We start from the raw sequence: 14,235 nt of genomic DNA, 5'->3' as shown, positions 1-14,235 counted from the left end.
GTATCTGCTTCCACCACCTCCCCGGCAGTACATTCCAGACACCTACCACTCTCTGTATAAAAAAACCTGCCTCTTAAATCTCCTTTAAACTCCCACCCCCCTCTCACCTTATGACCTATAATATTTGACATTTCTACCCTGGGAAAAAGATCCTGTCTACCCTACCTATGCCTCTCATAATTTTACATACTTCTATCAGGTTGCCCCTCAGCCTCCGACACTCCAGAGAAAACAATCCAAGTCTTTCCTTATAGCTAATACTTTCTAATCCAGGCAACATCCTGGTGAACCTCTTCTGCACTCTCTCCAAAGCCTCCACATCCTTCCTGTAATACGGTGACCAGAACTGCACACAGTACTCCAAATGTGGTCTAAACAAAGTTTTATACAATTGCAAGGTTTTATACAAATATATTTCATGATAGAGATGCAATGGCTGTTATTTCTGGAATAACTGAAAAGGAACTGATGGCGTTGGATAGAGCAGAATGAATGGTCATTATCTGCTCTGCTAGTGTGAAACTGAGTGGAAATCTATCTCAGTAACAACCAATACAGCAAGCTTAGCATAGCATAATTGAAATGGCAACTTGGTAAAAGACACTCAAGACAAAAGTGGTAGGGATATGTAGAAAAGATTTTAAAAAAATTTAAAAATATCTGTGCAGAGTAATTGAATGCCTTGTCAGTAAATGATTCTTTCACACATACTTACGTTCAGTAACTCATCTTCAAAAGATTCCTTGAAATACACTAAAGATATTTGAAACTGTGAAGCCGCTATCCACTGCAACAACATTTGCAGCTGAGGATCAAGGCTACTGGGTTCCAGGTCCACGTTTAGAATCAGTAATGTTTCCTTTGCCGATATCAGACCTGCCAGAGGGAAAAGAGTGCTTTATAGTGCAGATCTGCATTATTCATTGAGAGACTAACATCATTACTGTACAGAGAAACTGCCCTTTTCAATATTGAAAGAAAAATAGAAAATATTACAAAGGCTAAGAAAGAAAAGATAGAGTAGAATAGTTCAGGTCTGTGAACCCTCATTAGAACTGCTGCATATTTCCAACTGTTTCAGATTTTACTTTAGATTTCTGATATTCAAGGAGATTTTTTTCTTCTTCTGTTATAATGTTAAGCAATAATGAGGCAGTCAACAACATAGCAATTAATTGTCTCACAATCAAAAGCCTACACTGGAAACATTGAGGCAAAAAGCCTTCTAGAGGTTGTGAATCTACAGAACAGAAATGATGTGGCATTAAATGCCAGGATGTGCCAGCTGATGGCCTGAAGTGTCGACCCTGATGGGGTCTGCAGTGCCCATCAACATCCCCTCCCAAATTCTACCACTCACGTGCACATGGGAAAACTTACAGTCACTAATTAACCTACCAGCTTGCACGTCTTTGGACATGGGAGGGAACCAGAGCACCTGAAGGAAACCGGTACATTTACAAGGAGAGGTGCAAACTCCACACAGATGGGATCGGGGGTGGGGGGGGGGTGGTGGGCTGGTGGAGTGTCAACATTGAATCCTGGAGCTGAGGCAGCAGTTCTTTTTGCTGCGCCACTGTGTCCCCCCAATTTTGGCTCCAGTATACATTCCTTTGCATGCTTTGAAGCCTCAGTAACCTCAGAATTTCCCTTCTTTGGTGTTGAAGCAGAATGATCCCATTATTTCATTGGTGGCAGGAGGACTGCAATATTTGCAGGTGTTCACATTAGAAGTGGCACCTTCCTCATATTCATCAGGGCAGAATCCTATACTGAATTGTCTTCAATTGCTTCACTGACCTACCTTTATTCTACAAGTTGGGAGTGTTTGCTGATGATTGCAGTGTCCAGCACCATTGGATTAGGAAGCAATCAGTGCCCACATATAACACAATATGGGCAGTATTAATCAGTTTGGCTGATAAATGGCAATTAACTTGCACCTTACAAAAAAGAAATTGAACCACCATCCCTTGACACTCAATGGCATTACCATCTCCAAGTCCTCCACCAGAAGCATCCTGAGAGGGGAGGGTTTACAAGCAATCAGAAACTGAACCGAGCAGTCACATAAAGTCCCTCTCTAAGGTTACTTTACAGTTCTGTCAAGAAACACTGCAGGAACTGCAGACAAGTTTGGCATTTGTTGATGCCGTGCTTCACACAGAGGTATGGTAAATAATTTTTGTATGTGTCAGTGGGCCACATATTTCCAGCATCCATTCTGACCTAGTATAGCTAAGTGGCAAAAGAGGAGTTGATGGCCAAATAAGAGAGTGTAAGTTGCGGGGGCTAGATAGAGGAATGGGAATCATGGGATTGCTCTGCTGGGGGCCAGCATGGACCAGATGGGCCATAAGGCCTCCTTCTGTGTTGTAGTAAGTCTGACTAATGATTTCAATTTTGAGGCTTTTTTTAAAAATGACTTACTTGTTAGCTGCACTAATAATGTTTTATGAATATTCCGTTTAGTTTTGGCATGTACCATGTAGTTTATTTACTTGAAACAAAATAAATAGCTCTTTCTAGCAAAACAAAGTCACAGATGGCCTGAATGGCCTTGTCCCACGATAAATAAATCAGTGGTTAACAATGAAGATTGGCCAATGTTCATTATTTAATCTGAGCTTCGGATCTTGAAGTGGGCTTGTCAGATCTGCAGCTTTTTGTTACCATCATCCCCTGGTACTTGGTGGGCATCGATGTTTTATGACTTAAGTGTAACTTCATACTCTACCTTCAGAAACTTCTTGCACCTCCTCCTCTTTATCTTCACTATTATCACTAAAATCATGGAAAAGAATTCATCCATTTAGTGCTTACTTTAAAACTGAATTATCGTTCTGACTTAAAACACAAAATCTAAAGTAAAACTAATTACTAAATTTAAAAAGTGATATAGATATATACATCTACAATTAGCAAACAATTAGATTCTGAATACTTCTCATGTCATTTCACTGTTAGTAGTTTCTTATTATCTGCAGAACGATGGCCTTCTCTGCCACAACACTTCGATTCACCAATTTTTCACGCCAGGAACACAGTCTCATAAAAAACCATAAAGGACCACAGCCTAATTCCTATAAGAGAAAGTTATTTGATTCTATAGTCAAAGTCTATTTGCTTTCTTTCTCCTCCAGCAGCCACAGACTTTTGTCAAGACTTAAAGCTTCTACATGTCTCTAAATATATAAACATTTTGTAAAAACATTCCAGTAATCACTATCCTTACTAGTAACAAGAGTGAGGATTGTGATCACTAGAATGTTTTTACAACATGTGAAATATTTTTAAAGTTGCACAACTCAACCTGTTTTTTTCATGCTTGGCAAGACAATATCACATTTCTATTTTGCTGCCTCTATCAATGCAGGCACAGACTTTCACTGATCTCATTGCCAAATATTCTCTCCAAGAAAGTATCCAAACAATATACTTTACCATCATTTTCAGAACTCTAAGCCTGAAAAGGTGAGTGACATTGGGCCAGATTTCATAATAACATTGGTGAGGCTCTCAGCATTCATGGTAACTATGGAGTAAATGTTGTCACCCCTGCAAAAGCAGAAGAGCAGAGGTCTCCTGTTCCTCCACAGGGTGCTGTTGTAATCCTCTGGAATCACCTCAATACCAAAATGGCAAATGGGACTAGCTTAGGTAGACACTTGGTTGGTATGGACAAGTTGGGCCAAATTGCCCATTTCCATGCTGTGCAACTCTGTGACTCTATGAAATAATTGCAATGGCATAAACTTGCTGTAAATGTCAACTAGTTTCACACTGAAGACTGCAAAGCTAGAACTGGAACCACTGGATTGGAAAACAAGTGAGCTTCTAATGCACTGATTCCACAACTAAAGGGGACAGTGATTAAATCTACAGGATCATCAGTGTGCTATTCCCAACTTGGGATCTTTTAAGAGAATTGAAATATCAAGGATGGCAGCTGAGGGAAGGAAATATTCTCCAATGAGCCACACAGTGAACCCATTGTATATAATTGGAATTTTGTGTTCAAATTCACCTATCTTGGATTGCCTATAGTGTTGGAGATAGGATTATGATCTAGCATCAATTCTCCCACTTGGTTCCCCTTGGGTACACAAGCTGGTTATATAAACCCAACTTAGTGCAATAATTAAAACTGTGTTCACAGTTAGTTCTGATCACATTTCACATCATGCTAGTTAAACCCTAAGCCACAAGATATGAAATACCATGAGAAGTAAACTACAGGAGGAATCAAATGGGGCAAACACGACAAGTCTCTTCAAACAATCAAACAGCACATGCATTGAGAAGGAAAGCAACAAGCTGAAGATGATTTCTTTGGAGGCGATTAAGATCAAAAACCAATCTTTAAAGCTGTACCACGTTTTGAATTTACATTATTTAAGTCATAGACCCATCTGTAGGTCTTTCATTGTTTGCACATGCAATAAAAGTGTATTTCACTTCCAAAGCCATGCTCTCATGCAGCCAATGAAGCTTCCTAACTCAAACCAGTTTTCTTGACTTCAAGGTCTTGACCAACCTTTCTGATGGTGGAAAGGATATATTCTCCTCATATATATCTCCTTCTAACCCCAGACTGCTCCAGCTACTGCTGTTGCCATTACTGCCAGAAAGGAAAAGAGAGGCGGTGGATATTGAGTGACTGAGTTTCTCATTCCCAACCCTATCACCATCATATGGTCAAAATATACAAATTCTAGAACACAAAGAGATGATGCAATTTCCATGGTTGATCTGTACCCATATTCAATCCAGCAGGTTTCATATGCTTCAAGAATTCAAGCAGCAAATTCCTGCAGCATCTTTATTAAAGCAAATGGTAGCTTTGGCTATTTTGACACAGTAGGGGCAAAGTTGAGAGGCCCAGCATGAATCTTCACTTGTAGGGAAGGAAGGAGAGTGGGGTGGTCTGGAATCATTCTGGCTCATCTGCTCCTTTCACTGGGTCCCCTCCTTACTGTTCCCATCTGCCCTCCCCACCTCCCTCACTTGGTTCCATGCTTCACCTTCCCCTCCTATCAGATTCCATCACCTGCAGCCCTTTGTCACCTCCACCTGTCAGCTCCCAGCCGTCGTCACTACTTCCATTCTGCCCTCCTCCATCTGCCCATCACCTCTCCTCACCTGGATCCACCTATCACCGGCCAGCTCTTGATTCACTACTTCCTTCTACCTCTTTATACTGACTATCTCCCCTCTGTCTTTCAGTCCAGATGAAGGTTCTCGAGCCACAAAGTCAACAGTCCATTTCCCTCCATAGATGCTGCCTGACCCACTGAGTTCCTCGAGCTTTTTGTGTTTGGTTCATCTGCTCAGCTGGGGCTCCGGAATCTTGATGTTCTGATATCTGGCCACTAAATTTAGTGCATTTTGTACCAATACTGAGGTTTTCTTTTTCTGAAAACATTCAACCTTTGATTAACTTTGTGCACCAGTCCTGGAGTTCCAAAAGAATATGCGTTAATAAGCTACACTACAAATAGTACCTGCTTGTGGTGTTACATCATTCAAAAGAGAAATTGGGTAGCTTTAATTCTCTAGAAGTATCAAAGATATAGGCTAAATGTGCTTACCTTTAAATTCTAAGCATTAACTTCATAGATCTTCTTATAGTGAGGATAAAAGAGAATAAACAACTTGTTTTTTTAAACATTATCTGACAAAAGCCAGCTACTGCAGATGCTGGAAATGAGAAGTGAAAACAGAAAATGCTAGAATTACACAGCAGATCAGGCAGCATCTGTGGAGTAAAGAAACTGTGCTGAATTCCCACAACACGCAAGTGTCACTCCCAGTCCCTACGTATCTGCATTTACATGGACTAGATGCAGAAGGCTTAACTCCACTGACCCTCCGCACCCTGGAATCCAGTGGTATAGTCTGGATGGTGACTGGTCCATGGGGGTGGGGAATGTATTGTGGAAGCCCTACCGTGAAATGCTCCTGATAAATTTCGACGGCCAGCAAAGCTGGGGACAGAATTTAGTCTTCTGTCATTGTTGTTAATGGATTATAAATGTCTCTGAAGTTCAGTACATTTCAAAACGATTAAAACTTTAGAAAATAATTTGAAAAAACTAAACTCATTGAAAAAAATGAAACATGAACTATAAAACATAAAACTACTTAGAAACAGCCAATGTAAACCAAAATAATTTGAGAAGCAACTTGCCTCTTGCAATTCTCACAGAAACCTATGGTGTTTTGATAGCAGTTTACGATCCTGGTCGCAATTTCTCTGCTTGATACTGGGGAACCCTGGCTGGAATTGGCTCCACCATTGGACTCCATACGTTGTTCAACAGCAGAGATGACTGACAAATCAGGCCATTAAATCTGTCAATATTTCCCAGACTTCTGCTTTTCACATTAATTGTCTGGAAGTCCGCAATTTAAGAATGTGAAATCAGTGTAATTTTCTATCTCGATTCATTGTAAATGAGGCAGAGCAATCAACGTTAATGTTTACTGCCTGTAAGGTATGAAGCAAAATACTCTTGAAACTAAAAGTCCTTGACATCCCGAAGTAGTAAACATTTTATTTTCTAGCCCGCTGTTATAAGACTACTGAACGGGCCTCCTACACCATAAGATTGACTCTTGACCTCACAATCTATCTCATCATGGCCTTGCATCTTATGTCTGTTGCACTGCAATTTCTCTGTTACTGTAACATTTTATTCTGCATTTTGTTATTGTTTTCCCTTGTACTACCTCAATGATCTGATCTAGTGAAATGATCTGTATGGATGGCATGCAGAACAAAGTTTTTCACTGTACCTCAGTACATGTGACAATAATAAACCAAAAACCTTTTAAACTGCCCATTGAACAAGTTTCCTCTCAAATACTGGCCTGTATTATTAAACATACTCAAAGAAGGGAGACAGATTGGATTGTTCACATACATTCACATGGCATGGCAGGAGCTAATTTAGCACTTTAAGGGCACACTGACCTCGTGTCTGCTCAGAACAAATACAAACAGATATGCCATGTATATGTTCTGTATGTGAGGCTAAACAGTCACTTATGATCTGTTCTTCAAGCAATTTGGGCCAATGTCAAACAGTATCAGTTTGTATAAAAATACCAATCCACGGGCTTTAACAGGACTCTCTTATACTGAAGGGCTTGAAAAGATGGCACTTTCAGTTTCAATGGTTGAAAGCCAGTGCTTCTCCGGACACAGCCATCATGATTCGGCCCAATGTTTCTGCTTCTCTTCCACAGATGCTTGGTGGCTGCTGAGCATTTCCAGAATTTTATGTTTTTAATCATATATCATTTTATTTTTTATTTCAGGAAGACAAGTTTTATATCTCTAACCTTTCTAATTTCTACCATAATACCACAAAAGTAAATTAAAAGTAGTTATAGCCCAGTAAATCAAAAACATCGATTATTTATCTTGTGCAGAGTGCTGCCGCCATGTTGATTGGGTAAGAAATAGATCTCCACATGACAAATGGTGCAGATTTTTCTCTGTGCATTTACTACTGCTAGTCTTGTTGACAAAAGTCAGTGTTTACTATCTACCTGGCAAACAAAAACCCACAGGGTGAACTAGACCCAAAACATCTGCTCTCTGGTCAGTGCATGGCCCAAAACATTGGAATAAAGCAAGAAATCACTATTACAAGCAGGCATACAAAATCTCTCTTTAAATTAGTGTTATGAGAAACATCAAACTCGTGTTTCGAATTTTCTGAAATTGACTATGCAGGAAGATAAGGGAGTGAATAAATAAGATGATTAAACTATGTAACAAGATGGATTGGAAGAAACTACCTTTCCTGCAGGGGAGGCCAAAACATGGGAGGATGCCCATAAAATTAGACCAAGCCCACTTCGTCAGTAAGTGAGGTCAGGAAGAGCGTTTCATACAAAGGGTAATGGAAATCTGGCACCGCCACTTCCAGGACGCTATTATTCAATTGAAAATTTAAAGATTAAGATTGCTGGAATTTCAGAAGATAAGGGTGTTATACGTTAGACAACCAATTCAGGTAGATGGAGTTAAGATTCAGATTGGTTGTAATTTAACTGAATGGTAGAACAGGTTCGAAGAGCTGAATGGCCTCCTCCTGTTTCTGTGTTGCCATGGGAGACCTGAAAATACAATGGCATACAACCTCAGGCGGTACAGTGGATCAATCCAGCCCTTGGGAGCTCCCTGCATGGAGTTTGCACATTTTGTAACCGTGTGCGTGCCCTCTGAACACTCTGGTTTCCCCTCACATCTCAACGATATGCCGGCAGATTAACTGGCCACTAGAAATAGCCCCTAATATTGATGGGCAGCAGAAGAAGTGAGTAGAAGTTGATGAGTATGACAAAAAGAATAGGTTACTGGGATAAAAGCGGGGGAATGGGTTTGTTTCAATTTGGTGGGCCAAATGGCCTCATCCATGTCTTAAAGAAATATGAGAATAAACAACTCATTACTTGTTCTCCATCCCTCCCCAGGAAGAACCCAAATTCCAGAATGATGAAATGGAAGTGAAACTCTTAAATGTTTCTCACAGCATGCTGAAACAGATATAATTTCAGGGTTTTTTTTGATGGAACGCAATGCCATCTTTTCAAAGGTACTCTATATTAATTACAGAGAGCAGTGACAGAAGTCCTCAGGGTGCTTCTAAAGCGGCTCAACAGAAGTGCAGTTAATGATGGTTTCATCTACCCCTGTTTTTATGACAGGAACAAGCTCTGGCAAGTAAAAGAATGTGAAATAAGTGGCATCTATCCAATTTTTTATCTCCATTCATTGCAAGTGGGGCAGAACAATGGATGTTTACTGTATGCATGGCATGAAGCAAAATGCTCTTGAAAGTAAAAGCCCACGAACATCTCTAAGTATTAATTATTTTATTTTCATTGTTCAGAACCTTTTAATTCCCTGTTGCATAAGTCTATTCTCAAATACTGAACTGTATCATTTAACATGCTTAAAGGAGACAGATTAGATTGTTCATTTATATGCAATGGTGAGGCAGGAACCGAGTCAGCAATTTAAGGGTGCACCAGCCTTGCACAGAGCAAAATGCAAATAGACATAAGTGAAAAATACAGATGCTGGAAATCTGAAATAAAAACAGAAAAGGCTGGAAATACTCAGCAAGTCAGGCAGCATCTGTCAGAAGAGAAACAAAGTTAATGTCTCAGGTCCAAGACTTTGTCAGAACTCAAAAGGCTACATATTACAGTATGTGTTTTGTATCTGTATGTATTCAGTCATTTATGATATTTATTTCTAGCAAGCTGAGCTAATGTCAAACAATACCGGTTTATACAAAACTATCAATCAATAGGGCTTTAACAGGATTTTCTTAAACTTGAAAAGACAGCAGTTACATTAGGGCACTCATATAGTAATTTAAGTTCATGCTTTCTGTTCTTTAGAAACACTTATGAATTACAGTGAGAGCAAAAGATCCTATTTTAAAATGATTTAACCATAGTAAAAACATGAACTCCAACATGCACAACTGATATTTATTCATGTGGTGTTACAGTTACCTGTCACTGAGGTGCAGGAAGCTGCTCGTTTCATCTGGGTGCTCATCTTCAAAGCTCAGATTTGACCAGCTGCCAGTACTATCATCACCAGCACTGAGGCTAAGCTGCTGGCTGGTTGTTGTAGAATCAGTTGACCGCAATCCATCCTTGAGACTGCTGCTGCACACAGAAATTACAAAGACCTTAATATCTTGTTTGTACAAAAACAATATCATTCCTTTCAAAGAATTAACAAATCAAACATTTTATCTTTTTGCAAATGCAGACACTATTTCCTCTGCATGCACAAACAAACAGCATGTAATATCTTTAATCAACATCACAGGGCACTTCTGTTAGGATGGTACAGACCCTAAGTGTTAATGCATCAGAGACAACTAACATTTTAACAGGTCGATTTAAAAAAAATTAGTGGATTTAATCTAAAATTGAATTTACTGGCATAGAAATTCACCTGCCCTATTGTTTGGACATTATTGCATCCTTGTATGGCTCCTAACGCTGTCGTAAAAACACTGAAAAGATCATGAAATTCATCAGCACTGGTTGAAAAACAACATCACCAGGCTCCCCCATGTAACACCACTTTTTTGGGGAACATTGTGTGTTACTGGTGAAACATCTTGCTGCTGTCAGCACAGACAAACAGCTGAGACCTCATCAGGCAGCCCTTAAATGCACAAGCACACAAAACTTGTTACTGGAGACTGCTGTTTAACTTCATCATGTTGCCCTTGTCATTCTGAAAGCAGGCAGCATGTTCCTAGGTTTCTTGGCAGGGACTTCAATAGACTGCTGAGTGTCCTCTGTTCAAGGGCACCATTAGGTTGCCAATACTGTTTTTCAAAAATAAGGATATTGAGGTAGCACTGGGAGAAAACAATTATCCATTGAAAATATTGTGTCTCTTTTAATACAGGTCTTTTGGCTACCTTGACCGAGAGTCCTGTGGTACTTAGAGCCACGTGTTTCTGACAGTGTTGCAAGAGAGGTCTCTATAAGGACATGAGTGTATTCAAGATTTCAGGGCATGCATCCTCCTGTTAGAGGAAGGGCAAGGCTGGCAGGATTTGGGAACCCTGGCTGATGAGAGATATTGAGGCTCTGATTAAAAACAAAAGAGGGAGGCATACACTGCGCATAAGCAATTGAAAACTAGTGAATCTCTTGATGACTACAAGTGTAGGAGTGCACTTAAGACAGGTTAGGAGGGCAAAAAGAGGATTTGAGAAGGATCTGGCAGGCAAAGTGAGGCAAAATCCTAGGAGATTCTATAGGTATATGAAGAGTAAAAGGGTGGCTAGTGAGAGAATAGGTCCCCTTAAAGAGCAGCATGGCTGTGTGTGGAGCCAAGGGAAATGGGAGAGATTTTTAAACGAGGGAAGCTAAGGAAATAAGGGAAATGAGTGGTGGCCCTTGCGGAGATTTTTGCTTCATCTCTGGCCACAGGTGAGGTTCTGGAGGACAGGAGAGTGGTTAATGTGGTACCATTGTTTAAAAGGGGTAGCAAAAACAAGCCAGGAAACTACAGGCCAGTGAGTCCAACATCGGTGATGGGTATATTGCTGGAGGGGATTATGAGGGATAGGATCTACCAACATTTGGAGAGACAGAGTCCGATTCGGGAGAGTCAGCATGGCTTTGTGTGTGGAAAGTCACGTCTGACAAATCCCTTGGAGTTCTTCAATGAGGTAACCATGAGGTTAGATGAGGGTAGGACAGTGGATGTTGTCTATATGGACTGTAGCAAGGCCTTTGACAAGGTCCCTCTTGGCAGGCTAGTCTAGGAGGTTAAATCGCAAAGGATCCGGGGGAGATAGCAGATTGGATTCATAAATGGCTCAGTGGTGGAACACAGAGGGTGATGGTCAAGGGTTGTATCTCAGACTGGAGGCTTGTGTCTAGTGGTGTGCCACAAGGATCGGTGCTGGGACCTTTGTTGTTTGTAATTTATATAAACGATTTGGATGTGAATGTACAAGGCATAGTGAGTAAGCTTGCGGATGATACTAAAATAGTGGTGTTGTAGATTGTGTAGAAAGTTATGAAAAATTACAGGGGGATCTTGATCAGCTAGGTAAGTGGGCTGAGGATTGGCAAATGGCTTTCAATCCAGATAAATGTGAGTATTGCATTTTGAGAGATCAAACTAGGATAGGACTTGTACAATGGAGATAGAGCCCTGGGGAGTGTTATGGAGCAAAGGGACCTGGGAGTACAAGTGCATAGTTCACTGAAAGCAGTGTCACAAGTAGGTAGGATGGTGAAAAGAAGGTGTTTGGCATGCTGACCTTCATCAGTCAGGGCACTGAGTATAGGAGTTGGGAAGTTCTGTTGCAGTTATGTAAGACGTTGGTGAGGTCACACTTAGAGTCCCCCCCATTGTAGGAAAGATGTTATTAAACTAGAAAGAGTGCAGAAAAGAATTACCAGGATGTTGCCTGGATTTGGGGGCCTGAGTTACAAGGAGAGGAAATTGAGGAGTGACCTGATAGAGGAATATAAGATCACGAGAGGCATAGACAGGGTGAAAGCACATGGTCTTTTTCCCAGGGTGGGGGTGCTAAAAATAAGAGGGCATAGGATCAGAGATGAGAGATTTAAAAGGGACATCAGGGCAGCTTCTTCAGGCAAAGGGTGGTGCGCATTTGACATGAACCGAAAGAAATAGTGGTTGAGGTGGGCACATTGCGTGGGTTTCCTCCGGGTGCTCCAGTTTCCTCCCACATTCCAAAGATGTACGGGTTAGGAAGTCGTGAGCATGCTATGTTGGCACTGGAAGCATGGTGACACTTGCAGGCTGCTCCCAGAACACTCTACGCAAAAGATGTATTTCACTGTGTGTTTCGATGTACATGTGACTAATAAAGATATCATCTTACACTAGCAACATTTAAAAAACATCTAGATAAGTACATGAATAGGAGAGGTTTAGAGGGCTATAGTCCAAATACGTGCAGATAGCTGGGCAACACAGTCGGTATGGACTAGTTGGGCCGAAGGGCCTGCTTCCATACTGTATGACTATATTCAATGAGTGCTTGCCCTTGGGGCAGCCTGCAATGCAAGAAAATCCCTATTCCCTGTCTGCCTGCTTCTCTGGGTTGATGGAGAAGTAGTAGGTCTTGTGGAATAGTGTCAATGACCTCTCTACTGCAGCAGTGACCAGTGATGCATGACATGCACCAGCAGGTGCATGAAGTGACATGTGGCTATTTGACCATGAATGCAGATCTGTAGTAACTAGCCCTTTAACCAATATTTGCCACATTATTAATAAAAGCTAGTACTTCTGTGAATGACCAGTGACTGTCATTATTCAGATCAATGAGGTTGAAAATCTTGCAAGTGGCGAATTTTGAGGGTAAACTAATCCAAATGAAACTCCAAATGACATTCATCATTTGGATGAGTTTGGAGCTAGAAAAAGAGAGATAGGAACAAGTAAATTTCCCATGGAAATTAACATACACTGTTAATGACTGTTGGATTTCCAATGCTGCCGTACAGTGTCTTTATGTCTCACCTCAGCCCAATCAAAATGTATCACAAGAGCAATAAATATTACTGTCCACCATCATTTAAAATCTGGTCAAATGGTCTTCAACTGCAAAATGTTTCTGCTCAAACCTGGACGACAGGATTTCGAGAACCTCAAACTAACCTGTGTTTATATGTTCAGTATACAGAAGCTACCATCAACACAACAATAACTTCCACTATCCAGTTAAGCACTATTACTCAGGACAACAAGGAGACACAATAGACTGCAGATGCTGGAAGCTGGAGCAAAATATAAACTGCTGTAAGAACTCAATGAGTCAAGCAGTATCTGTGGAAGCATCAGGGTCACAACCCGAAACGTGACCATCCCTTTGCCTTCACAGATGCTGCCTGACCTGCTGAGTTTCTTCCAGCAGTTTAATTTTTGCTTGGGTTAACAAACTCTGCAAGAATAGAACATTTAAGGAACCAAGTTTATTGTAAACTTCAATGATCAAAAATAAGCTTAAAATAATTTTTTCAAAATATAATCACAAACAAAGGTAAACAGAAAGGTGCAGTAGAATGGCTACTGAGATCCAAGGCATGTGGAAGCAGGAAATTATCAAACGGGGTGGAGCACATGCCTCTGTGTGTATCAATGGTGCTGAGGTGGAGATGATTGAAGAGCTTCAAGTTCCTAGATATAAACATCACCAATAGCATGTCCTGGTCCAACCACGTAGATGCTACGGCCAAGAAAGCATACAAGCGACTCTACTTCTTCAGAAGGCCAAAGAAATTTGGCATGTCCCCTCACCAATTTTTATAGATGCACCACTGAAAGCATCCTATCCGGATGCATCACGGCTTGGTATGGCAACTGCTCTGCCCAAGACTGCAAGAAATTGCAGAGAGTTGTGGACACAGCTCACTCCATCACGGACACCAGCCTCCCCTCCATGGGCTCTGTCTACACTTCTTGCTGCCTCAGAAAAGCAGCCAGCATAATCAAAGACCCCAGCCACGCCAGACATTCTCCCCCCCCATCATTAGGCAGAAGATACAAAAGCCTGAAAACTCGCAACACTAGCCTCCAGGAGAGCTTCTATCCCGCTGTTATAAGACTCTTGAACAGACCCCCTGTAGGTTAAAGATGAACTCTTGATCTCACTATGGCCTTTGCACCTTATTGCCTACCTGCACTGCGCT

At 41.0% G+C, this 14,235-nt stretch overlaps 1 protein-coding gene across 7 annotated transcripts in view; it reads right to left on the bottom strand.

The window, feature by feature from the left end:
• The window catches only part of akap11 (A kinase (PRKA) anchor protein 11), a 67,183-nt gene that overhangs the window by 10,028 nt on the left and 42,920 nt on the right, over positions 1–14,235 (bottom strand). For 4 of the 7 annotated variants that reach the window (XM_052014414.1, XM_052014415.1, XM_052014416.1 and 1 more), the window contains 4 exons: positions 9,541–9,699; positions 4,538–4,621; positions 2,738–2,784; positions 716–876 (listed from right to left, as the gene is read on the bottom strand). In XM_052014414.1, coding sequence (XP_051870374.1) covers positions 716–876; positions 2,738–2,784; positions 4,538–4,621; positions 9,541–9,699 — 451 coding nt within the window. The remainder of the gene's footprint in view (positions 1–715; positions 877–2,737; positions 2,785–4,537; positions 4,622–9,540; positions 9,700–14,235) is intronic. The other 3 variants (XM_052014417.1, XM_052014418.1, XR_007956231.1) reach the window with 3 other exon arrangements.

This window comes from Pristis pectinata, chromosome 4, assembly GCF_009764475.1.
Source record: "Pristis pectinata isolate sPriPec2 chromosome 4, sPriPec2.1.pri, whole genome shotgun sequence".
Taxonomy (NCBI): domain Eukaryota; kingdom Metazoa; phylum Chordata; class Chondrichthyes; order Rhinopristiformes; family Pristidae; genus Pristis; species Pristis pectinata.
This window is presented reverse-complemented; position numbering and strand designations above follow the sequence as displayed.